General features: G+C 41.2%; 1 protein-coding gene across 3 annotated transcripts in view; it reads right to left on the reverse strand.

The window, feature by feature from the left end:
• Positions 1-25549, reverse strand: part of TRPC4 (transient receptor potential cation channel subfamily C member 4) — a 214576-nt gene that overhangs the window by 4973 nt on the left and 184054 nt on the right. For all 3 annotated transcript variants that reach the window (XM_048848360.2, XM_048848371.2, XM_075128130.1), the window contains 3 exons: positions 18968-19281; positions 16729-16924; positions 14345-14539 (listed from right to left, as the gene is read on the reverse strand). In XM_048848360.2, the coding sequence (XP_048704317.1) occupies positions 14345-14539; positions 16729-16924; positions 18968-19281 (705 nt within the window). The remainder of the gene's footprint in view (positions 1-14344; positions 14540-16728; positions 16925-18967; positions 19282-25549) is intronic.

A 25549-nucleotide genomic window follows, 5' to 3' on the forward strand; every position in this document is an offset into this window, starting at 1 on the left:
GACCACCTGTATAACACAGGCCATAGGACTTTCCCAAAATAATTCCTAGAGCAGATCTGTTAGAAAAAAATATCCAATCTTGATTTAAAAATTGTCAGTGTGGAGAATCTACCACAACCCTTGGTAAATTGCTCCAATGGTTAATTACCATCACTGTTAAAAATTTATGCTTTATTTCCAGTTTGTATTTGTCTATCTTAACTTCCAGCCATTGGATTGTGTTATACCTTTCTGTACTAGATTAAGAAGCCAAATATTTGTTCCCCATGTAGAGCAGTAGACTGTAATCAAGTCACCCGTTAATCTTCTCTTTCTTAAAATAAATAGATTGAGCTCTTTGAGCCTATCGCTATAAGGCACGTTTTCTAATTCTTTAATCATTCTTTTGAATCCTCTCTGAACCTTCTCCAGTTTACCAACATCCTTCTTGAGTTGTCGACAATAAAACTGGACACACTATTTCAGCAGAGATCGCACCAGTGCCAGATACGGAGTAAGTTAGTGAGAGCAAGATTGATTTTTTTGATTTTTGCCTCCTACATTTGTCATCCCAAATGCAATTGGATGTCTAACCTATGGCAAAATCTGTCTAGGATACCTGACAAAACCAAAGTTTTAACACATCAGGCATTCATATATTTTCTCCAGCTCTTGCAGTCAAGGCTGATTTACAATTTACTTATGATTGGTAACATTCCTGTACTAGTGGATGGTTTGTAATTTGTGATTGAGTTATCTTTTGTAATTTACTGCAAAGTCATGATGAGACTCCAGCAGGATATAGGGTTGGGTGGGAGGACACTGCATTTTCTGTTGTGGTAGCTTCTCTGAAAAGACACTGCAGAGAATGGTTCCCTAAGTGAGCAGCTGCCCTCTAGTTATTCCAGTGTTTTTTCCTGATTAAATTTCTGTGTCTTATGTCATTTTGTGCATGCTAAATACAAGTTACTATGTCCCTTCTAACTCAATCACCTGTAGACTGAGTGGAAATACATCCAGTACTATGCGCACAGATTACAAATGTTTCGGCTAAACCCCTTTGCAGAGAAAGGGATGTAGCTTTCCCCCACTCTGCATTAAAGGAGCTTTGCTCTTGCAATGTTTTAAGGTGGGCCACCAGGTGGAGATGTCTCCCTCTTGTTGGGAGAAGACTGAGGAAATCCTAACGGCATTAGGGTTCATGAAGACAAATCTGATTTACAGAGGATTTGGCAATCAGGAAAAAAATCATTTGAAGATATTACTGAAATGTGTTTAACTCAAGGTAAAGGTAGTGAACCCAATAAACAAAATAAATGCTGACTCCTGCATTGCAGAAAACACCACCAGAGCTCAGCATTGTGGGTATTTACAGTGAAATACAAAATAAACACATCAGCCCAAGTTCAGCCTCCCTCAGCTTACACTGCTTGGAGCAAGATAACACTGATTAGCCAGATCAGTTATTTACTGATCCTGCACCCACTGAAGTCAGTGGCAAAACTCCCAATGGAGCAGTGTGGTGACCATTCAGCACACAGCCTGGTAACATAGGATTTTGGCTGACAGTACTAACCATATTTTTCAACGTGCAAATCTCTCCAGAATATTTTTACCACAACTACAATATGTATTTAATGCACAACACTGATAAACTGGAGAAGAATAAATGTGTGCATGTGTGCGCACTTGCATGTGTTCACATATAATGCCAAACTAGTGTTCTATGCCTCAGTTCTCCCTCTCCCATTAAAATGCTCAGATCCTTTCTTCAGCTCCTAATTCCCTTTCTCTTCTTCCTCACAGCAGAATGGATCCTCGCCTTCTGCAAACTCACTGCCATGAGCTTTCTACCCACTGCTGATTCCCAGTTTAGGTTGGGAACTGTGAAAAATGTGTGCCAGAAACCTATGTGAGTTTCCAGCAGGGTGAGGGTGATGAAGAGTGGGACATGTTACAGATAAGAGACATGCCTTACCTCCCAACTCTAAGAAACTCCTCTGACCTCCCACACTAGTACCCCCATACAGTCCCCTAAAACTCCTTAGAAACAGGCAGTTCCCAGGTGTTATCTACTTAAGAAACAGATAGTTTCCTAAAGGCTAAGGCCCAAATTTTCAAAGGGAGCCTCTAATTTTGATTGCCATATTTTCTGGATGCCCACACTTCAACATGCAAGATGTCTGAAGTGACACACTCAAAATTACAGACTTTTTTGAGTATGATGGCTCCAGAGCTTAATTTTTGGAGGTACTGATGACCTCCAACTTTATCTGAGGTCAACAGCAAGTACATAAGGTTCTAGGTGCTTAATGCTGGCCAGGACAGCCAAAGACTGAGGTCACTTGTGAAAATTTGTCATCAAATCACTCAAAGTAAACTAAAATCTTGAGGTTAAGGATGTTTTCCCACAAGGGACTATATAGTCTGCTTCTTCTCAGCACAGCTGTGTCTAAAACTTTCAATATGACTTCACTCACAGCTTTCCTTTTGCTATGGAGAAAGCTAAATTAGGAAATGTTTACAGGTCAAGATTTAGGTGGTTTTTTTTAATAAAAAGATAAAATTAAAATTGTTGCTGCCAAGACTCAAAACTTGAAAGCTATATACATGCCAAATGTTAATACCTTAAAACAGTCACTGCTTTCCCCTTTGCTTTGTTTAGTGCTCCACTCCCAAATGGACCTCTTTGAACAGTCACTTTCATTTAAGCAAGAAAAAGAGTGAGAATTCAAAAACCTTTGATTTTGATTTTTTTAATGAATTTTTATTAAAGAAAAGTTGGTGTTTAAGTGCAGCTCAGCTGTATGTAAAGTGCAGTTGAAAGTTGTGGGTAGAACAGCCATGGGCAAAAAGTTATATATATATTAATCACTGTAACAGAGAAGGCATGCCCATGTGATTAAAGCATGGCAGTGGGCCCTCTAAGATGCCGGTTCAGTTCCTAGCTCTACCACAAATTTTCCTTGTGATACTGGGCAAGTCACTTAATCTGTCTGTGCATGTGATAAAAAGAAAGGTAATAATAAGTCCTTTCTGATGTCCTGTGTCTATATAGGACCTGACACAAACCTCATTTGAGAGACTCCAATCATTACTTTAATAACAGTAGTAATAATTTCTATTACCCCATTTATTAAATTGCCAGCCAATCAATACAGTTTTGTAGACTTAGCAGCAAAATCTATTTACTGGTCAGAAATGTAATAATACTAAATTATTTTTAGAGACATGATCTTTTTCTGGCCAATTGTTTTTCACCTAGAAATTTTCATAAAGGTAGAATTCAAATTCAAAGTCTGGCCTTAACATCAAGGAGCTCAATGGTCTGGATCCAGGATACTCTGGGATGTGTACCATGCTTGGCAGTGCCAATCTTCAGGAACAACACAGCTGTCCATGGCTAGGGTAAAGCTTGTCTCTGAAGGAGACACTGCTTTCTCTGGGGCTGGTCCAGGGCTGTGCAAGAAACTCCTGCACAATCTAACCACCACCTCAAATGTCACCACTTTCCGTTCCAAAGGCGATTGCACTCCTTTGACCTAACCTTCACTAACAAACCACAGCAGATACATAAAAACTAAAACCTCACATTATTTTCCCCTTGGAAAGAAAAGGGTGAGAAAAAAGGAGAAACATGTGACAAATGCTAGTTGCATCACTTAATACATGCTGGAAGGTGCTCAGATAATGGGATGAGGGTGGTATAAGAACCTGAGTAAAATGGAATAGAGGTAAATGATCATGCAGTGTTGTTGCAGCTGTGCTGGTCTCATGATATCAGAAACACAAGGTAGGTGAGGTCATTTTTTTCTTGGACCAACTTCTTTTGGTGAGAAAGATAAGCTTTTGAGCTTACACAGAGCTCTTCTTTCTCAGTCCTAAAGAATAGCTCTGTGTAAGCTTGAAAGCTTGTCTCTCTCACCAATGGAATAAAAGATATTACCTCACCCACCTTGTTTCTCTTAAATGCTTATGTAAGTCAGCAGCACGAGGAAATACACAACGTGTTCCTAGCAAATCCCTTCCCCTATATGTCCTTCAGACTACTTTGAGTTTAAAATTCGGAATGGAGAAATCTACAAGTGGGTGATGGTGATAAAACACTAAATAACAGCTCTGAAATTTGATTTCATCCTACATCAATAACAAATCTGGATAGTGAAACATGGCACATAGTTGTAGGAAAATAATTTATTCCAACACTATTTTTTTTTTTTATGAATTAGGGCATATATTTCAAAAGTGGTCACAGATTGTGGTTAGCCAAGCTGAGTACTTTAATTTTAGACACCAAAAGACATTGATTAGTGTCATAAATATAAAGGGAAGGGTAAACACCTTTAAAATCCCTTCTGGCCAGAGGAAAAATCCTTTCACGTGTAAAGGGTTAAGAAGCTAGGATAACCTCACTGGCACCTGACCAAAATGACCAATGAGGAGACAAGATACTTTCAAAAGCTGGAAGGAGGGAGAAAAACAAAGGGTCTGTGTGATGCTTTTGCCGGGGACAGAACAGGAATGGAGTCTTAGAACTTAGTAAGTAAACTAGCTAGATATGCGTTAGATTATGATTTCTTTAAATGGCTGAGAAATTAAGTTGTGCTGAATAGAATGGATATTCCTGTCTGTGTGTCTTTTTGTAACTTAAGGTTTTGCTTAGAGGGATTCTCTATGTTTTGAATCTGATTACCCTGTAAGGTATTTATCATCCTGATTTTACAGAGGTGCTTCTTTTTATTGTTACTTCTATTAAAATTCCTCTTTTCAAGAACTGAATGCTTTTTTTCATTGTTCTTAAGATCCAAGGGTTTGGGTCTGTGGTCACCTATGCAAATTGGTGAGGATTTTTATCAAACCTTCCCCAGGAAGTGGGGTGCAAGGGTTGGGAGTATTTTGGGGGGAAAGACATTTCCAAACAATGCTTTCCTAATAAAAATAAACCCAGGTAAATGTTTGGTGGTGGCAGTGGAAGTCCAAGGGCAAAGGGTAAAATAGTTTGTATCTTGGGGAAGTTTTAACCTAAGCTGGTAAAAGTAAGCTTAGGAGGTTTTCATGCAGGTCCCCACATCTGTACCCTAGTGCTCAGAGTGGGGAAGGAACCTTGACAATTAGTCTGGAAAATGTAGGCCTAAAAAAGGTCAATAAAACTGCACTACAAATCCATAGTTAATAAAAGTACATCAATGCAGCTACTCTATATTGCTTAAAACAGCAGCATACTAGTTATCTTTGAACAGGGGTAGTCAATTATTTTTTGTCAAGGTCCAAATTTCTTAGTCAAGGTAGTCAAGGTCCAGACTACAGAGAAACATTTTTATACCACAATAACAGTAATGATAATAATAAGTAAATAAAAGCTTTCGTGGTCCGTTCAAAAGCATCTTGCAGTCTGCCTATTGACTGCCCCATCTTAGAGATGTGCAATGAAGTACTAACTTTGAACCATTTTGTGATAATAGTTAAAGACAGTACTGCATATACTGGGCTATGTCAAAATGACATTAGCAAAAATAAAAACAAATACATAAAATAAATATAAGTGTGCAATAATTTTTGAAGGTACAAGACCTTTCTGAATCAGCATTTAGTATTAGAACCTAAGTGCTGGTAAATTACAATTGAACATCACTGGTTTTTTTACACTGTCTGTGAGCAACCTGCATCTGTGCTTGGAGTAGATGACCTCAGAACAGCTGAGCAGTAGAGGTGGTTGGGTCGGAAAATGGAATTTCCATTCTGTGGAATAGTTCAACATTCTGAAATCTTCTTTCATCCCAAATCAGAATGAAAGGTCAAAATTTACCACAAAATGAAAGATCCAAAATATTGCATGTTGGAAATCTCGAAGTACCCTTGTAGAAATGTTTAGACTTTATCATTTCAATTAATCTATGATATTGTAAATATAAGTCAATAAGATAACATTTTGTTAATTTCCCATCAAAAATTTTGATGAAATCAGTATATTCCTGTAAAATGTTTAGATTTAGTCAAATCAGCTGTTCAAATGATCCACCTACTGAAGAGCCCGCTTTTCCAAAGAAAAGCAATGTGATAGGAGAAAGATTTCATAAACTAGCTGAGTGTGATATTTGATCAACCCAGAGGATAGGCTGTCCACTGCACAGTGGACTCTGGGAGTTGTAGAGAATTTTCATTCAGGACAAATGAAAATTAATAACTGGCAAAGGGAGGTGTATGAAAGACTCACATAGTGTACCCTGCACCAGCCAAGCCCACTGCACCAAGGGGGAATTCACCCTTTTTGGAAGGCAGGCTGTTCAACAGGCTGGTATGTATAGAGCTCAAAAGGAAGTACCCCCAAGAAAGCGTGTGTGTCCGCTCTAGGCCTGATCCAAAGCCTAATGAAGTCAGTAGAAAAACTTCACTGGACTTTGGATCAGGCCTTAGAGTCACAAGCAGAGAAAAACTTCCAGACTAAACTATGTTTCTTCTCACTAGTCATGTTCCAAACAAACAAAAAGGGAGGCTCTGACAATGAGAACTGGTTGGAAAATTCCCCTCAAAAATTTGTTGGCAGACTAAAGCTTTTTTTTTTTTTTTTAACACAAAAATTTTTCTGGAAAATGTTGTTTCTTTCAAAATGTTTGTGTTTGTTCCCATGAAAAACCGGAAGAAAAAAAAAATCACTTTTCAGTATTCCCCGCCCCCCCTTTTTCCTCCCTTTGTCCTTTGTATCATATAATTTACCAGAAACCAAGGTTTGGGGCGGGGGGAGAGGGGAAGAGAAAGAGGACAGATGAGGGAGAAACAAAACAAAGAATCAAAGATATTGAGTTTTCATCAAAAAACAAAAATAAATACATTTTAAAAAATCACAGTGGATTTTGGAAAAAAAAAAGGGGGTGTGTTTTTTTTTTCCCAAATTTTCCTATAAAAACCAATGGCATTTTTGATCAATTCTATTTGCAACAAAACCTATTTCACTGCCTGTTTTTAAACACTGAAACACAGTCATAATATGGGCAGGTTGGGTGCCATCATGATATTACCTGACTTACTTTACCACTAACAGTATTTTTAAAACTGCTCTCCAAGTGATTAATATCTATAAAAGGATTCAAGTTAAATTAATTCTGAACTGATATTAATCACTAATCTCTTTAAAAGACATAGTAGATCCCCAGATCCTCTGCTGGTGTGAATTGGAATAGTCCCCCTAAATTTAACACAGTTGTTTAGACCATCTAATAATCTGGCTCAAAATGTTTAATAAATGAATGTTATGTACCCCACCTTCAAATACACAAACACATTGCCACCGTGAGTCATATTTCTCTTTTAAATATAATCCCACTCTTTTTTTTCTGTCTGGCTCTTATCTGCACTTGTTTCTTTATCTTCTGTTACTGGACTTTGGGGTTCATTGTAGTTTTCCATCGTTCTTTCTGAATTCAGCTCATGGGTTTTGTTTTGCTTTTCTTTCTTTCTGAATCAATCTTTCTCTATCCCTGACTTTTCTATGTGAGTTTTAATGTCTCCATCTTTTTTCACTTCTCTGATTCTTGCAGTCTATTTTTCAGAATCTGTTTCAGTGTCATCCTCATACCCCCTTGTATTTTTTTTTTTTTGCTGACATCTATTTTCTCCCTTTCTGTGGCTCTCTCTTTTCCTTCTCTGTTCTTTCTTTCCTAGCTACAGTAGTGGCAGCTAAACCAATCACACCAGCCTTTCATGATGCAAATGCTGTCCTACAAGGCCACGGTCTGGAACACATGAATTCAGCATCTTTTCAGGAAATCTGAACTAGTTTCACCTGTCATTCTGCATATCCATCACATGTGAGTCATCTCTGCATACTTGGTTCTCTATACTTCCACCCAGGAGAAAAACCTCTCACTGATTAAAGTGAATGACTGGATATGACAGGACAATGAGTGGGGCAAGTCTAGACCATCATTCATTTGATGGGGGTTGGAAAGAGAAAACAGGTAAGGGGAGAGGAGTATATATGAATAAAAAAATGGCCCAGATAGGAGAATACATCAGATCCTCCTTGTAATTTCCCCAATCCCTGCTCCTGGAGTAAACTTCTGCCTTCATTAAAGTGTGTGGGAGTTTTGCCACTGAATTTAATAAAGCTAGGATTGTATCCCTAGTATATTTCCTTTATAGTTATTTATATGCCCCCCCTTCCCATTGTGTCTAGCACTCCGCAGTCTTCATAGTATTTATCCTGGCAACATTCCTGTGAGATAGGGAAGAACTATTGTCCCCATTTTACAGATAGGGAATGACAGCATAGAGATATGTAGTGACTTGCTCACAGTCACACAGGAAATCTGTGTCTGAGCTGGAAGTTGAATCCATGTCTCCCAAATCCAAGGCTAGTGTCCTGATAACTGGATCAACCAGTATTTGCCTCTCTTGTGGGGACTCCTCCCTTTTCCTTCTACTTCCTTCCTCTAAAGGTTCCCAATTCCTTATGCTCCATGCATCAGGAGTTTGTGCTGAATGATGATGATAATAGGGGCATGTTTGATCTAGCATGACACATACAGGAAAATTAGAAAATACTTCTGCCTGCATCGTGTAAGTGCTCTTATCCTCCAAGAGGTTTCCTCTATAATAGGAATGGCTTTTCATGAGCAATGCTTCCAGATCCCTACAATACTTAATAGCACATTATCACATATTCATTATATACTGTACCATATTGTGGATATATGTTATTTGTCTATGGTATGTCAGTGATACTTAAACTATGGCTGTGGAGCCACAGGTATCTCTTTTGGACCCCACAGGCAGGTCTTTGGCAAAGGTGCAATATTTGACACCACGCTGTCATGTTTTCAAGGTGATAGTGCATAAATGTGTGATACGCGTGTCTCTCTACTTCAACAGCATGCCATGAATGCCACTCACTGTCAGTATGGCACACCACAAAGATATTGTTATGTTCTTCCACCCCATTTCAAACCCAAGGGGACATCTACGCTGCAAGAAGAAGTGTGATTGCTGCCTGTGAAGACATATCCAAGCTAGCTTTGCTCTAGGTCGCTGGAATAATGATAGCCGTAAAGCCACAGCAGCATGAATGGCAGCTGGCCTGGGATCCTGGGTATGTTCTTGGGCAGCTAGTCAACTTAAGATGCCTCAGCTTCACTGCTATTGTTATTCAAGCTAACTAGATCAAATCTAGCTCAGGGATGTCTATATGTGCTGTCGTCACAGCTATGATTGCAGTGTAGACATATCTTAAGGGCATGGCTATGCTACAAACTTTTGCCGACGCAAGTTACAATGACATAAAACCGTCGCAGTTAGTATATGGCTTGTGGGTATGCATACTTGTCTCCATGTGTCGACACTGCCCGTACTCACCAGGAGTGCTGGTGAATATGGGCAGTGCCGACACATGGAGACAGTACCGTGCACAGATAAGTATCCCAGTGTATAACTCGCCCCCATCCAGCACACTGTCTTTTGGGAAGTTTTGGCAATGCATGGTGGGGAAGAAACAAGTCACGCAGTGATGACTGGGAGTAAGGGGTCAACTTCCCAGCATGCAACGTTGTACATCTCATAATGCCATTTTTGCACCTTTCTTAAAAATTCCACAAATCTGCGCTGCCCTCCTCACTGTCTGCCATCTCCGACAGAAGCCTGCACAGCTCTGTGCTAGTGTTTCGAGTGTTGCAAGCACAGGATGCACAGTCCTGCTGTATTTGCAGAGCAGCAAGAAGAACCAAACCTGGGGGGAACATGATGATTTATTGAAGGACAGTTTGCTGTGGGACATAGCAAGATCCAATTCAAGATTGTTGGTGGTGCGCCCTGGGCAGCTGCAGATGGTGGAGATCTTCTGGGCCTGAGAAATGAGCACGGACTGGTGGGATCGCATCATAATGCAGGGTTGGGATGACGAGCAGTGGCTGCAGAACTTTTGGATTCATAAGGCCGCTTTCCTGGATCAGTGTGCCAAGCTCGCCCCAGAATTCCAGCACATGGACACCAGAATGAGAGCTGCATTGACAGTGGAGAAGCGAGTGGAAATCACACTGTGCAAGTCTGCAACATTGGATTGCTACCAGTCTGTGGGGAAATCACTTTGGCATTCAAAAATCCACAGTGGGGCCGTTGTCATATACATGTGCATGGCCATTAATCATCTCTTGCCATGAAGGACTGTGACTGTTGGCAATATGCACACAGTACATCAACAAAAAGGGCTACTTTTCCATGGTTATGCGAGCATTGGTGGATCACCGGGAACACTTCACCGATATCAATCTTTGCTTGTCACGGAAGGTGCACAATGCTTGCATCTTTAAGTACACAGGACTGCTCACAAAGCTACAAGCAGGGACTTTCTTTTCCAACTGGTGGATTACCATTGGTGATGTTGAAATGTCAGTAGTGATTCTGGGGGATCCAGCCTACCTCTTGCTTTCCTGAGCCATGAAGCCATAGACTGGCAACCTCAACAGCACCAAAGATAGATTCAGCTACTGACTCAGCAGGTACAGAATGAGTGATGAGTGTGCTGATGGTAGATTGAAGGGATGCTGGTGTTGTTTACTTACAAGATCTCAGTGAGAAAAAGCATCCCAACCATTATATCTGTCTGCTGTGTCTTGCATAATATCTGTGAAGCAAACGGGGAAAAGTGGACACCAGGGTGGAGGGTGGAGGAAGAGCAGTGTCTACTGAGTTTGAGCAGACAGACACAAAGCCTATCAGAAGAGCTCAACACAGAATTATATGGCTCAGGGAGGCTATGAAAGAGTACTTTAACAGTGAGCCACCTTAATGCATTGTGGTGTACTGTGCTCTACCTGGACCTGCTATTTTGGGGCCTGTTAGGTATTGTATGGTGCTTGGTTTACATGAATGAATATAACACTGTCAATGCACCTATTCATTTTGTGGTGCTTGCTATACATTTATGATCATTATACTGTGTTTTTTTCACTGATCCTATGAGCTGTGTCACACCATATAATAACAAGTAAGAGGGTGTTTTCAGTACCGCTAGACATTTTGCACCACATTTTGGGAACTAATAAAGATGGATAATTTTCCAAACAATAGAATTTTCTTGAGTAACAAAAATACTACAAAAAAAAATTCTTTGCAAGTTAAGAGCAAATGCATTAAAAACTTCTTAAATTTTATGGAACAGAGCTTAAGAAGGGAAAGGAACATTCATGTCCATTTTAGCTACACATACGGCAACAATGGCTCTGACACAGTGGTGGGCAACCTGCAGCTGCAGGTTTCCCACCACTGCTCTGACAGGTTCGTGTATGTGAAGTGGTGGCTGGCCATACTGTCCCTCTGTGTGGAGTGGTAGGGGTAGGGATGCAGACACCTGATGCCACGTGCAAGGGTGATGGCGGTAAAGGAAGGTGCTATACTGGGGTTCTCCATGGTCTGCAAAGGAAGGCAGGAATGTGACTGTTGAAAACGAAGGTCCACAAGAGTCTGCAGTATGTGTGTTTGCTGCCAGAGAAGCTGCGTTATGTCCTGGTGCATCTTCCTCTCCTCTTCCTGCTGGGACTCCTTTCTCCCGTCTGCTCTTTCCTTCTCCATATAGTTTGCAATATTCACCCTCCAGGCCCTCTGCTCATGGTCTGATGCAGCGCTGGCTTGCAGGAGCTCATTGAACATGTCATCCGGAGTCCTCTTCTTTCTCCTCCTTATCTAGCTCAGGCGTTCCACAGATATGGAGGGGGAACCCCCCTCAAGTCCACAATGGCAGCAGCTGCAGACAAAACACACAGAGGTACCGCTGTCAATATAGTCACAATGGAAAGTGTAAGTTAAGATTCAGAACTCCCTTCCCTTGCTCCCCTAAAGTTTTAAACAAGATGTACTTATTGACACTTCTGCTTCGGAGTGCTTGTGCACCACACCACTCTCAGCACCAGCCATGGTGAGCATGGGGTGGGGGAAAGGAAGAAGGAATTGCTCAGTTATATGAAACTATGAGTATAGGGCAATGACACTGAATATTGGCACCCATTTCCAAGGTGGCGGTGATTTTTGCTGATATCTCACTCATGAGGGTAATAAACGGACAGAAAATGCAGGTACTGCTGGTGTCCCGAAGCAGCTCGAGCCCATATTCCACTAGCCTGTTTACTGCAAAGGTGCCTGCAGAAGATAACGCTGACTGGTGTGGGAAAGTGTCCTACCGCAGAGAAAGAAATAAGACTGCCATCCCTTGAAAGCTTTGAGAGAGGATTGCTGCGTGCCTCCATGAAAATTTCATCTAGATTTCTCAAGTGCATTCAGGAGCTATCCCTGTGTACATAAGCAAATTCCTGAGACTGTCCCCCACCCGAACCCCCCAGCCTAACTCTAGACGGGAATGTAAAGCAGATAACAACCATACCTCTCTGTGTTGTGCCGCTATCTTTTCTAGTGCGAGTACATTAATGAAAAGCTGATAGCTGTGTCCTGTTAAGTTGGGAACTGCATCAGTACATCACTGTAATGGGAAATACATTTACACACTTACCTGAGGTTCCTTCCCCTGCCTCAGGCTCGCCCATGCTCGACTTCTGGGCCTGGACTGTGGTGGAGTCTCAAGCAGCTCCTGGCTCACGGCATAGCTGAACCCCCGATCTGATGTCCCCCATCTTCCTCCTCTTCCTCCTCGCTGTTCACAGCAGGGGCCTGTGACTCAGGCTCCTCGAACGGATCCAGAGTTATCTGCAGTGTGGTGGTGGGGTTTCCACCAATTATATCATGCAGCACTTTGTAAAAAAGTGGCAGATCTGTGGCTCAGCACCAGATCAACTGTTGGCCTCCCTAGGACAGTTCCTTCGCTCTCATGCAGCACCGCTGCTGATCCCTGTCGTCGCCCTTCTCCTGAATCAACGGGCAACCTGCTCACCGAGGTCCACGGTTCTACAGCAAGTCTGTCGTTGTGCTACCCAGCCTTTTCTCCCCACAGGCCCCGGAGACCCAGGTTGGAAAGTGTAGCCGGCATGGTCAGTAGGGCAGTTACACACAACAGTGGGGAATGGCTAGCTGGGCAATCAGGAAAAGGCATTTCACAAATTTCCAGGGTTTTAAAATGTGGGGGTGGGGGAGGGAAGGAGCTTCCTGCCTCTGTGATCTCTGAGCAGTGGAGTTCAGAACTGTGACAAGAGCCATCAGTGCCTGGCATTGTGAGGCAGCTGCTCGAGGACTGCTGGGGACAATACAGTAATGCAGTTGTCTACACTTATGCTGCCCTGACTGCAACACATCGACCATGGCTCAATGCTGCTCAGGGAGATGGGGTTACTGTGTTGCTCTTGTCACAATCCAATGGACCCCTCCCCTTAGGGAGTCCCCTGGGAAGGCAGATCAGCACTGTATATTGCTAACGCTGTCGCAAGCATCATAAGGCATTTTGGGGAGGGTCAGAGGTGTGTGAGTGGGGAGTGGAAGTTTCCTTTGCAGGTACGAGAGGCTCAGAGGGGGGAGAGAAAGAAGAGAGCAGAGAACGGGTTAACTCAACACTGCAGCTAGCAAGCTCAGTCCGAAGATAAGAAGCTGACTTCAGCCCAAAGCCAGCTACTACCTGCCAAGACAGAAGGGGGAGAGTCCAACCCCCCACCCCCGACCAGCCATAAGAAGAGAAAAACTAAGTGGAGCAAAGCTGCAACGATAACAGCAAGAACAGTGAATGCAAATGAGACAACGACAGTGAAGGCCAATAGAAGGGAAAACAAAGTCTCCGGAGCCGGGATGTTTTGGGAAACAAAGAAGGCCACAGCAAGCCAGTTTGGACTGACACAAAGAGCACCAGGAACAGAGGTCGCGGAATGGAACACCCCCAAAGGAGACCAGGGCTTAAAACCCTCTTGAGAGCTGGAGCAATTCGGAGAGCACAGCAGATCCTTGGACGGCCTGGGCCCAGGACAGCACTCCCATCCACCTTCCCCCAACCCTCTTCTTCTGATATTACACCCAGACTTGGCCAGTCTGGGAGGCGTGTGTGAGCATGAAAGTGGATTAGGGCTTAAGGCATTAACGCTTTCTTTCTTCCCCCAAGTGACGTGGGAGTGTTTCCAACACTCTCTGCTGTTATTTTATTAATAAAGCTTTAAAATTTAGACACTTGATGTGCCTCGTCATCTCCTCCCCAGAAAGATCCTGTGGCCCCAGCCTGATCAACTGTGGGCCCACGCAGACTGGTAACCAAAATCTGTCACACTCTAATGGGGCACTTACATCGGTGGGAGACAAATTTAAATGTAGCCACACAAGGCAGCTTATGTCAACTTAACTGTGAAGTGTGGCCCAGGCCTACATGACTTTCCAGCTCTGCAAGGCTAAAAACCATCTATTTAGAAAGGGATGGGAAGAGACCAAGTAAGAACCAGGATGGTTTATTCCTTACCCCTATGGTTCCAAAACTTTCAGGTTTCCTTCTAATCTTCTTCTTGCACAGATGTCTCCATGTCCATTTGATCAGATACCAGAGAGACTTGGGGCTTGGTAAAACATTGAAGGGAGTGGGCAGAGTCCCTCCTTCTTCAAAGTAACTCATCCAAAGCTTTGTTCGAGCAAACTTCCATTCGATGTCTGCATGATCCTGTATACAAGAAATATAATAACTAACAAACTGCTAAATTAACAAGGTGAAAAAAAACTTACAGGGGTCCTATAATATAAAGCTAAACATATCCTGACGTGCTAATTAAATGGCTTGAAAAAAACACAGCTGTCTCTTTGTGATAGAAATTTTAATGCTGCAATTGACTTGTTTTACCCAGTAAGAAATAGTCTGGATATTATGTCACATTTAATCTTTCTTGCATTTCTACAGTTATTTAAAATAATTAAATACCTCTAAGACAGCAGAGGAAAATTACAAATAGAAAAAATACTAACTGTCTAGCAGTCTTTTGCTACAGTACCATATCATCATAACAGCATGCATTCTACATGGAGCAATTCACTTACTTTGTGATGTACTAGCTTGAACAAAGCTGTGGGACCTGGGAAATGTGGTCAAAGTGGGTCCCATTTTGTGGGGGCTCTGTTAATTGCCAACCTCAAAAATTCAAACATCATGAGTGAGGTCTCCCAAAAATCATGCATTTAAAAATAATATTGGATTCTTTTAATTTGTTTTCTGGTTTTTAAGTCTTTTGGATACTCTCAGATGGTGCTTTGAGCTTTTCCTTGCAACCATAAGGGATGGAAACATATATATATATATATTTAAATGAAAGTTGAGATTCTCACCTAATCATATGCCTCCAGGAGCTGGGTATTTAAATAAACACCAACTATAGTGAGAGTTGCAATCAAATAGTGAGAATTGGCAACACTAATTGCTCTCCTGTTTTCAGGACAGTGCTATATAGAGCTGTGGGTTTGTTACCATATAGGTAGATGTGGGCAGATAACAATTTGCTTTTCCCAGGAACATTTTTGAGATTATATTTTCCCCATTCTGCATCAGAATAAAACAGTTCCCTATACATATTTTTTAAGGGGGAGAAAAGAAAAGAAATTGCTTTCCTTCAAATACCCATTAACCTAGTGATCAGGGGAACTCACCTAGCATAGGTGAGGCCAAGGTTCAGGTTCCTGTTTAGAGCATGGATTATAATAGGCAATTTTTAAAGAGTCAAAATTGAAACAAAATGATTCTTTCAAAATTTTCTTTCACAGAGAATTTCAAAAATTTCTGATTTCATTCCTAATCAGATCAAAACCAAATTCTGAAATCCTTTCCAAAGTGGCATTTATATTCTTCACACAGTTCTAGTCATGACTGCATCTGCCAAGGATCAATCTATTTAATGAGTGTTAAGATATATAAAAAAATAACCCCAAAGTTCTGATTAGGATAAAGAGACAGTTTTCATTAAATGAAAAAACAGGAACAATGCAAGAAAAGTCCAAGGCCTCTACTGCAGCTTGCCTATATGTCATCAAATCAGATACCACTACATCTTTGCATTCACTGTTAGTAGGAAAGCCTGTGCAATGTGTAAAGTCGTCACTTCGTGAAACTACACCAGTTTCTGTTACTGCACTCTCTCCTGCAAGGGATTAGCATTTGCAGAGAGTCTTAGAGCACTGAAGGTGGGGAAGTAAATATTTTAAACCCTCTAGATGTGCTGGTCTGAAGACGCACCAGATCCTGCTATACCTACTTAAGCAAATCTCTCTTCAAAGTGAATGGGTGCTTTGCTTGAGCAAGGAATGAAGGATCATTCCTACATCTACATTTATGTTTGTCCCAATGGCTGAAATTTTCAAAGTTGCCTAAGGAATTTGGACAACCAGTTCCCATTAATTTTATCTTTATGCTCTGTAAGAATCACTGGACATAGTACTAACCATTGATTTGGCTTGAAGTTTGGAAAATAGCCTTTTAAAACTTAATCAATCTTGAGTGTTAAATAGAAAATATGCAACTAGCCTGTTGCAGATTCCTGATTCTCAGGGCAAACCCTGGCTAGAACAGTCTGCACTAACCTATGCCAATCGATAGCAACCCTGATACACCCTGCCCCTCCCACAACACAACTGCTGTATCAGGAGCAGCTTTGCACCATTCAGAATTCTGGGAGAATTCTCATCTGGCCAAATCCAGCAGTTTTCTAGTCTGTTTGTGCCTGAAGGGCAGTGCAAAGGAACTAGAAGACATCAGAGAATGTGTCCCCATATTCTATATTTAAATGGGATTTAATGCTGGAAAAAGCATATATGGGAACTTAGAGAAAATACTCATTACAAGTGATTTAATAGGGAGAAATAACTTACAGCAATGAGCTGGTAAGAGTTATTCATCATGGCTATTAACATGTTGAGTAGAACAACCAGCGAGATGACATTATAGGTTCCAAACATGGTGGCCCCAACAAACTCAGTAAACTCATGTCGTGCTTTTACATTGGTCACATACAGATTGATGAGACCAAATATAGACCAGAATAATGACTGTAGTGTTTCAAATAACCTGAAAAATAAATAGATAATAACAGCAGCAAATATACATATATACCCAAATCTTTCCCCACATGCACAGTCAAAGCCCTTTGTGATGGCAGAGGACAGGATTTTCCCCAATATACACAGAAGTATGTAATTTCCCAGGGAAATTTTGGTAAACTCTCCAAACTTGAGTCCTTAAAGCCAGGCATCTAAATACATAAATAGGCCCTTCAGTAAATGGCTGATTCTATTCAATTCAGTGCTCAGCACCTCTGAAAATCAGGCCAGTTATTTAAATATAGATACCTACACTTGAAATTTTTTGGCTCACATGCCTAAAGTTGATCCCATTGGGGTCAATGGGAGTGTTGCCTTAACATCAGTGGGCCAGAACTGGACCTCTAAATTAATTTGGTGACTGAATTTCAGCAGTGGGTGTGCCACATGAAAGAAGCAGCAGCAGTGGATTAAAATGATTTGTTTGTATCAGTAAACAGTTTGTATATTCAACTGATAGTGTGCTTTGAGAGTCTTCTAGATAAACGGAGCTGTATAATTCTAGGGGCATTCCCATGCATACATTTTGTTTAGTAAAGAGCTCAGAAATTCAAAGATAAAGCAGACAATCACAAAATGACATTGTGCATCTACAGTTAAATTATAAAACATCCCCTTAGAGATACGGCTAGCACAGCAGCTAGAATGTCAAATAACAAGGTGCCATCTTTGAAACAGATCTGTAGGAGCTAAACAGTTTGAAATAATATCACTTCTTTGTAACACAAAGTTGTGCTAATACACTACAAATTATTATTTTGAGCCCTGATCAGCCCTATGCTCCTGGGCAGTGTGGAGCAAGGCTTTACACTATGTCTATGCAAGTCCTAGGGCCTGATTCTCCTCTCTTTTATACCAGTGCAAGTCAGGAGTAACTGAACTGGACTCTGGAGTTACAGATGTGTAAATCTGGTGCAAGTAAGTGGAGAATTGGGACCAGGGTACCTCTAAGGAGTGCAGCATGTCTTTCTGCAGTTCTTGTAAAGGCATAGACAGAATGCACCACTAAACTCCCCTGCTGGCAATTTCTCATGCACTGAAGAAGCAGGAGCCACCATAGCCTGACTAGACAACCCCTTCTATGTCCATAACCACTGCCAGCACCCCTCTTCAGATCCCCAGGGGAGACAGCCTAGTTATCATTGCCTCCCTCAACGTCACCCTGGTGGGGAAGTGCTCTTGGCACAATTTAAATGTAGGTGAGTAGCTAAATATGATTTACAGAACTCAGGTGGTAACAGCTGTTTGTATCAGAAATTTGATTCAGTGTGGAAGATGAAAGTTCAAGGAGAGAATTAAAATGCATTTAATACAGATTGAGCACTAAACTTGTCACTTGATATAGCTAAACTAAAATCACTGACTTTCAAAGTGAAGGAAAATAAATAACTGAAATTCATTACTATTTAGCCTGTAAGACAAAAGTGAGAATGTAGAGATTGAACATTTACAAAAAATTCAATTGAAGGGGGCCTTGCGCTCAGGCTTCCTGGCAGCCTGGGCTGATTTTTTCCCTTGTCCTGCTTCCATGGAACCTTGTCCATCCAATTTATCCACACACAATCCTGACATTTTTGAAAACTGGAGTTGTTCAGAAGATGCCACTTTAATCTTAACAAACAGACATAGAAGAAAACCACAGCAACATTTGCCTGTAGAAGCAAACTCTTAGCAGGTTAAATTTATGGTTTTTTGGAGCCAGATCAGTATTTTATTGCCAAAATTACACTATTATCTCATTTTAGCTGATAACCTTTTAAGTTAATTCTGTGGACGTCTTTCTAGCATAGCCCATACATTATCATAGAGTGCTGTAGTTATTAATTAATTAATTATTATTAATAATTTGTATTGTATGATCTAGAGACAGTCATGGACCAGGACGCCACTGTGCTAAATGCTGTACAAATGCTGAACAAAAGACATCTCTGCCCCAAAGAGCTTACAGTCTGAGCCAGTCTAAGCAGTAAAATATTGCACGTATGAAATGAAAAGTAGATATGCCACTTACGTTGAAAATGCATTATTCTGCTTTTCACACCGTATTCCTTTGCAGCTGTTGGGTTCATTTGTTTCATAATAGAAGTACAGCTGGTTCAACCCATTTGCAAAAGCTAGCAGCACAAGACAGTATATGAATAGAAACTTTAAAATGTCCAGTAACATTCTTCCTAGAGATATTTGCAGAGGTCCCAGGTGAGAATTTGCAGTAAATAATGAGATCAAGCGCAGGGAACTAAAGATGTTCGCAATAGCAAACAATGCCTCAGCCACCAATGTGGGGTGCCACATATCCCAGCTTTGTCGTGAGAGAAACCCACTATACTGGAAAAAAAACAGAAAAGAGAAAGTTATACTTTTGTTTTCATACAGAAACCAAAGTTGTTCAGTTTTTTTGTTGAGCCATTTTAATCAGGCACCAATACAACAAAAATTAGCCCTTTTTGGAATGTACTGTGTCTGGTTTGTCTCTTCAAAGGAGTTTATAATCTTAATATTAGAACAAATATGGCTTGTGTGTTTGTCCTTATCCAGAACTTCATCTGAAGGATAATTTATACTAGTCTTTTTGTATTTTGTTATGATTTTGATGCAGTGAAAGGATTACATGTCTGGTCTTTTTGTAACTGTCTGTGACAGACTGTAGAAAAGTAGTACACACTGTAATTGTATTTAGCAAATTTATGAAGGTCTGGCTTTCTCAAAATGTAGAAAGTGGGTGCTGGATCCTGCAAAGTCAATGAAATGACTCAAATGAATAAGGACTCAATATATAAGCATTTGATAGATCAAGGCCTGGATAATCACTGAAAAGTTGCTATACAGTAGATAAAGAATAACAATGTCATTTAATCTCCAGTATTAAAACAATGACAATATCTATTTGTTCTCCCTTTGAGCCATGCCTAATTGTTTACTTACCTCATTTTCAGTCAGTCTGATCCTTGTAATCAGAAACCTTTAACATTCCAAGCCTAGCAACAGGTTCCATGAAGTTGAAATGCATTTTAAAATAAAACCTTTCTAAATACTATTCTGTAATTTTTATCAGTTCTCTATTGAGTATCCTTAATATGCTCTGTGCTGTACAGAACATATCTGAAGACACAGGGCTAAATTCACAAAAGGACTTATGCAGCTAACTACCACTTTAGGAACCTAGATCCCAGAATAAGGCCCAGTGGGATTCACAAAACCTCTGTTCAGCTGCTCCCAAAACACTGTAGGCATCTAAATTCACTTGATATCTACATTTTCTCAGTAAAATCTCCATAGGCACTTATGTTTCTGCCACTGTGCATACACACTGCTACCTCAGGCCAGGTATCTGGACTTTTTAGCCCCAAAGCAATGCATGAACCAGAGGAAGAAAGGCATTGGAACTGTGGGGCCTGATCTGGTAAGCATGCTCAGAGTTTGCCTATGGGGGTCTGATCCGGTAGGCGAGATCGCATAGAACACCCAGTGAGGGAAAGAGGACCTCCCTCAGAACTTTTACCTCAGTCTACACACCTGGGGTGTGGGACCTGACCAACTCAAGTTCCCACTCCGATTGAGAGGGAGAAGGGAGGTGAACTGGAGTCTGCTATCTCTCAGCTATATGCCCTAACCACTGAGCTATGGGAGAGCCTGAGGTGAGGTTCCCTCAGTCTCTCCTGTTGAAACTGTTCCATGTGGATAAATGATGAAAGAGTCATTGGGTCACAGCGAGAGAAAGAACAAGCAAGCATGAGAATAATTCTGTAGCCTCGTGCTGAGGGCACTCACTTGGGGGAGGTGGGAGATCCAGTATCCCATTGTCCAATGACTTTTTTTAACTCTCATCTATGTTCATGGGGTAAAGCTGTATTCCATAAGCATATATGTTGTGATAACTAAAGAACTGGTGGCCCTCCAGCTATGTGGTTTTAGGACATTTTCACCTAGGCACATGTGAATTTTTTTTTAATTTAGCATAAAAAACATTTTTCTGTATCAAAAATGTATGTGAGGTACAAATGTATTCCAGATGTGTTGCTCTATTATTTTGTCCCTTGGCTACACTGCCATATTTGCCACGGTAAGGTGGCCAGAAGAGCCACAAGCAATGTGGAGAATGCAGTGAATTTGTATGTGATGACTACTCCACATTGATCCTCATGTGAAAATGGCATATAGGCTCACACTGAATGAGACTCTTGCTAGTTATTTCAATTTGCTAGTTAAATAAAGTTTTTTTTTGTCTCAAACAAAGAATTGTTCTTAATTTGTGAATGCACTAGCAGGACAAAAATCCCCCACAACACAGTTAATGTAACTTTCTCATGGCAATGGATTTTAAATAAAACATTTGTCCTAAAACATTAATGATGTAGCCGCAGTGGAATAGCTTCAACAGGCGAGAGCATCACATCAGCCCAGTAGTGAGGACACACACCTTAAAGGTGGCAGAACCAGGTCAAATCCCTTCCCCTCCCTTCTCTATGGGAGTGGAGACTTGAATCAGGAGCCTCCCACAGCCAAGGTGTGTACCCTAATCACTGGGCTAAAAGTTAAGAGGGAGGTCTTCTTCTTCTCTCCCTCAGACTTCTTGCAAAAAACACATGGGTGCCCACTACCAAGAGAGGGTTCACCATGGAGAATCCCAAGCAGAGGGAGATGCCTCCCTTCAGCCTAACTTAGGTGCCAAACTTCCGGTGGGGCGAGTTTAGGACACATCCCTCTCTTCCGCATATCCCATTGGCTAGATTAGGAGAGAAGATGCCTAGTGTGCTGGCTTTTGTGAATCCCACTCTGAGGCACCTCTCTCTCCCTAGTCATTGAATAAAGAAACTAGCTGTCAGATGTAGGCTTTGTGAATCCCAGTGATTTTCTACATGTGTAAAAGGCATGGCAATGTGAAGCTAGCCCATAATCCCTACTGAAGTGCTTACAGGGATAATAATAGTTCCCTATCTCAAAGGGATGTTGTAAGGATAAATACTTTAAAGCTCATAGAGTGCTTTGAGATTAACTGATGAAAAGTGCAATATAAGAAATAGGTATTATTATTATTATTACTACTACTAAAGTCTAAGTCCAACAGACACAAGCTACATTTGCTCCCTTTGTATCAAGTCATATCTATCTTGGTGCTTATATGGCCCTCAATACCACAGCACTTGAGCACCCAACAATCATTAGTGGATTCATCTCCTGGAGGTAGGGAAGTGCTATTATCCACCTTTTACTGACACACAGGAGAGAAAAAGTGACTTAACCAGAGTCACACAGAAAGTCTATGACTGAGCTCTGAAGGGGAGCCAGCCCTGTTGGAGTCCCCAGCCAGTGCCCTAGTCACAAAACCGTGTTCCTTACTCTAGTGACCTTCCTCATAAAATCAAGCTTTTATTACTGCTAGCATGGTGGAGCCAATACAGCTATGCAAGAACTGGACAGATGTTATTCTGCCTCATGCATCGTTAACCAAATCATCAGTTCAATTCTGATTGTAGAATCCTTATTACTGGTGATGACGTAAGTGGCAGAAAGAGCACACCTTGTGCTGCAGCGCCATGGCTGAGTTTGCAGTGCTAGCAGCCCAAAAAAAAAATGACTTGCAAACTGAGAAAATTTAATATGGAAGTTACTGACAGAATAAAGGAGCAACTGCTCCATGTCCTTCTCTGAATATTATTATAATATAGCATAATTTAGACATCACCGTAAACTTACATGGCACTTTTATAAAGATATAATAAGAAACTGTCCATGTACTGAAGAGATGACATGATCTGATTGAGCATTTGTAGGTGGAGAAAGAGGGAGAGAACAGGAAACCTGCCAAGTGCAGGGGATATCATAAATGAAGGCATGTAGCGGAGAAGACTGAGAAGTGAGAAGAGAGGCTTGGAAGGAATTTAGAGAGTAGAAAAGTAGTGAACAAATAAAAACAAAGATGTCATTAGGGAGAGGAGGTTGTAGTGACTTGAAGGGGATGGCTAGGAACTTGGATATGCTAACAGACCTGAAGTCATTGAAAGGATTCACAAGGGGTATAATGGGGCTAGGGAAGTAGGAGAGGAAGATTACTTTAACTACAAAGGTTTGGATAGATTGGATGGTGGAGAGTTGAGAACAAGGGTGATCAGAGAAGAGAACTGAAGGAAAATATGACCGATATGTGGACAAATATTTTAGTAGTGGAGATTATGTGAAAGGATGGATTTTGTTGATTTTTAAAAGGAGAACTAGGAAGAAGAGAATTGAAAATGACTAGGAGATTGTGAATCTGTTATATGGTCAGAAATGTGAAGTGATAGAGAAGGAAGAATGGTAAATATTATTTTGGAGAGATATGATTTGAGAGGCTGAAGATGTCAGAAGGACACTTGGAGTTACAAGATTAAAACATAATGAAGGAGGTGAAGAGTGGAGATGTAGGTTTGGGAATGATCCACATAAATGTAGTAGTTGAAACTGGGGAGCAGATGATGTCAAGAGGAAGATGTATAGAAGGGATTGAGAACAGAAACTAATGATGCCAACAAGTTAGGTGTAAGCAGGGAATGAATTCTTCCCTGACAGCTAGCTGGGAGGAGGAGAGACTTTGGGTGTGTTTAATGTAAATACAGTTTGCTCCTGGTCTGCTTAGACATCCAGCAAATAGAGCGATGTTTTGCTCAAAGTAATCAACTTTGGCTGGTGTTGGGTTACAAATCACTTTAGTACTGAATGCAGGGGGAATTAAATGCTGTTACCAAAATGTTGTAATTATTGTAGGAATACAAGGAAGCAGGACTGTGCTTACCCTGCCCCAAATGAGGGGGGTCACCTTCTGCTGAAAGGACCTCGTTAAGCCTGGGGCTCGAATGCCAGAGCCCTGTGAAAGTAAGAGGGATGGGGACAGATGTCCCACCCAGGGGGTGTGTGGCCTCTCCCTAGGAGTCCCCAGACTGCTTTGACCTGTTCCTCCCCAGTGTTCAAAGAAAGAGCTAAATAGGCTTCCTTGGGAGCCTCTTTGGTTATTTTAAATGCTCAGTCAGAGCTGAAATCACTTGAGATGGGACAGTGTTTCTGCCCAGCCTGCAAAGAGCTGAAAATCACTAAGAGACTGATGTGCAGAGGTCACAGGAGAGAGGCAGGTGGCTGCAGAAGATGACTGACAGTCGGCTGGCAAATGAGTGGCTGGTGAGGCAGAGAGGCGCAGCGAGCAGCCAGCAGGGGTGCTGGCAGAGAAGGTTGGCAGACGAGTGCCCAAGAAGCAGAGTGAGTAAGGTGCCTCCTTACCTCCACCCAGGGTGGCAGGTGAACTCTGCAGATGCACCTCTGAACTCTGGGTCTGCACTGACCAAAGATAGCAACTATGAGTTGGGAGCAGAGAAGGGATGGGCACGCTAAAGGGACTTTTGGGTTGCTGGATTTAAGAACCTGAGGGGAAAAGGACACTGCCCAACTTACTTCTGGGTGGGTCTTTTGCTCATGGTTTATGAAGCCTGTTTGCGGTGTTTCCCCAAATTAATGCTGAGTTACTTCCCTCCTTTTATTAAAAGTTTCTTTTCCACACTCAGACTCTGTGCTTGCAAGTGGGGAAGTATTGGCTCTCAGAAGTCCCCAGGTGTGTGTGTAATTTCCCCAAGTTACTGGGTGGGGGCTTGAGATGGTTCTGTTTTGTATCAATGGAAAGAAATCCGGCCCAGGTTGCTGCTGGCTTCGCCTGGCAGAAGGGTTACATTGGGAAGAAGGAAAGATGAAGAACTATGGATGAAACTGCTGACATACTATTTGTCAAGGAAAGAGAAGAACCAAGAGAGCACAGAATCACAGATATCAAGAGGAGAAAAAGGAGGAGGAATGAGATTCACTGACCAGATCAAAGGCAGAAGGAATATTAATAAGAGCAGAAGAGAATAACTGCATTTTCAGGCCATGGAATGAAAAAGATACTAGAACAAATTGATACCTATAGTTTGAGAGACAGGTTATAATAAGCACATTTACTCAGGAGCTCAGTAACTCCTGAGAAGTGAAAGAGAAAAGGGAAAACAGATCATTTATGGAGAAAACAACCCATTAAAAAAAACTAGTGAAAGAAATATTAGCAAATGGGCTGCTCTAAAGATGCTAATATTTATTTCATTTTTGTTAGTTTTTTATGAACCACAAGTGGCTGTTTTCTCCATAAATTATGTCTTTGGACATTCCTTCTTTATTTCTCAGGTGTTACAAGGTGCCTCAAAATATTCTGATTATAATCTGTTATTTAAACTGCAAATTCCAATTTGTATTGCTGTATCATTCTCCTTCCTAATCATTATGACTGAAATCTGCAAATGTTCATGGAGTGCAATTAGGCATTTCACTGTATATCAAATGTAAGAGTTCTCTAGGCCCTCAGCAAATCTAAGAGTTAACATATTTCTTTGTGTGCACTGTAATTTTATAATTTGTGTCTGCAGTAATTTTATATTGAAACTGAATATAAACTGCATCTTAGATAAAGACAGACCATGATAGGACTGAAAATGGACTTGCTTAATAACAAGGCCAAAAAATATCCTTACTACAAAGAGACCAAACCAACCCAGTCAAAACTTCCTACCTCCACTGGCCTTCTGTAAATTGCTCATTCAAT

This window comes from Caretta caretta, chromosome 1 (genome assembly GCF_965140235.1).
Source record: "Caretta caretta isolate rCarCar2 chromosome 1, rCarCar1.hap1, whole genome shotgun sequence".
Classification (NCBI taxonomy): domain Eukaryota; kingdom Metazoa; phylum Chordata; order Testudines; family Cheloniidae; genus Caretta; species Caretta caretta.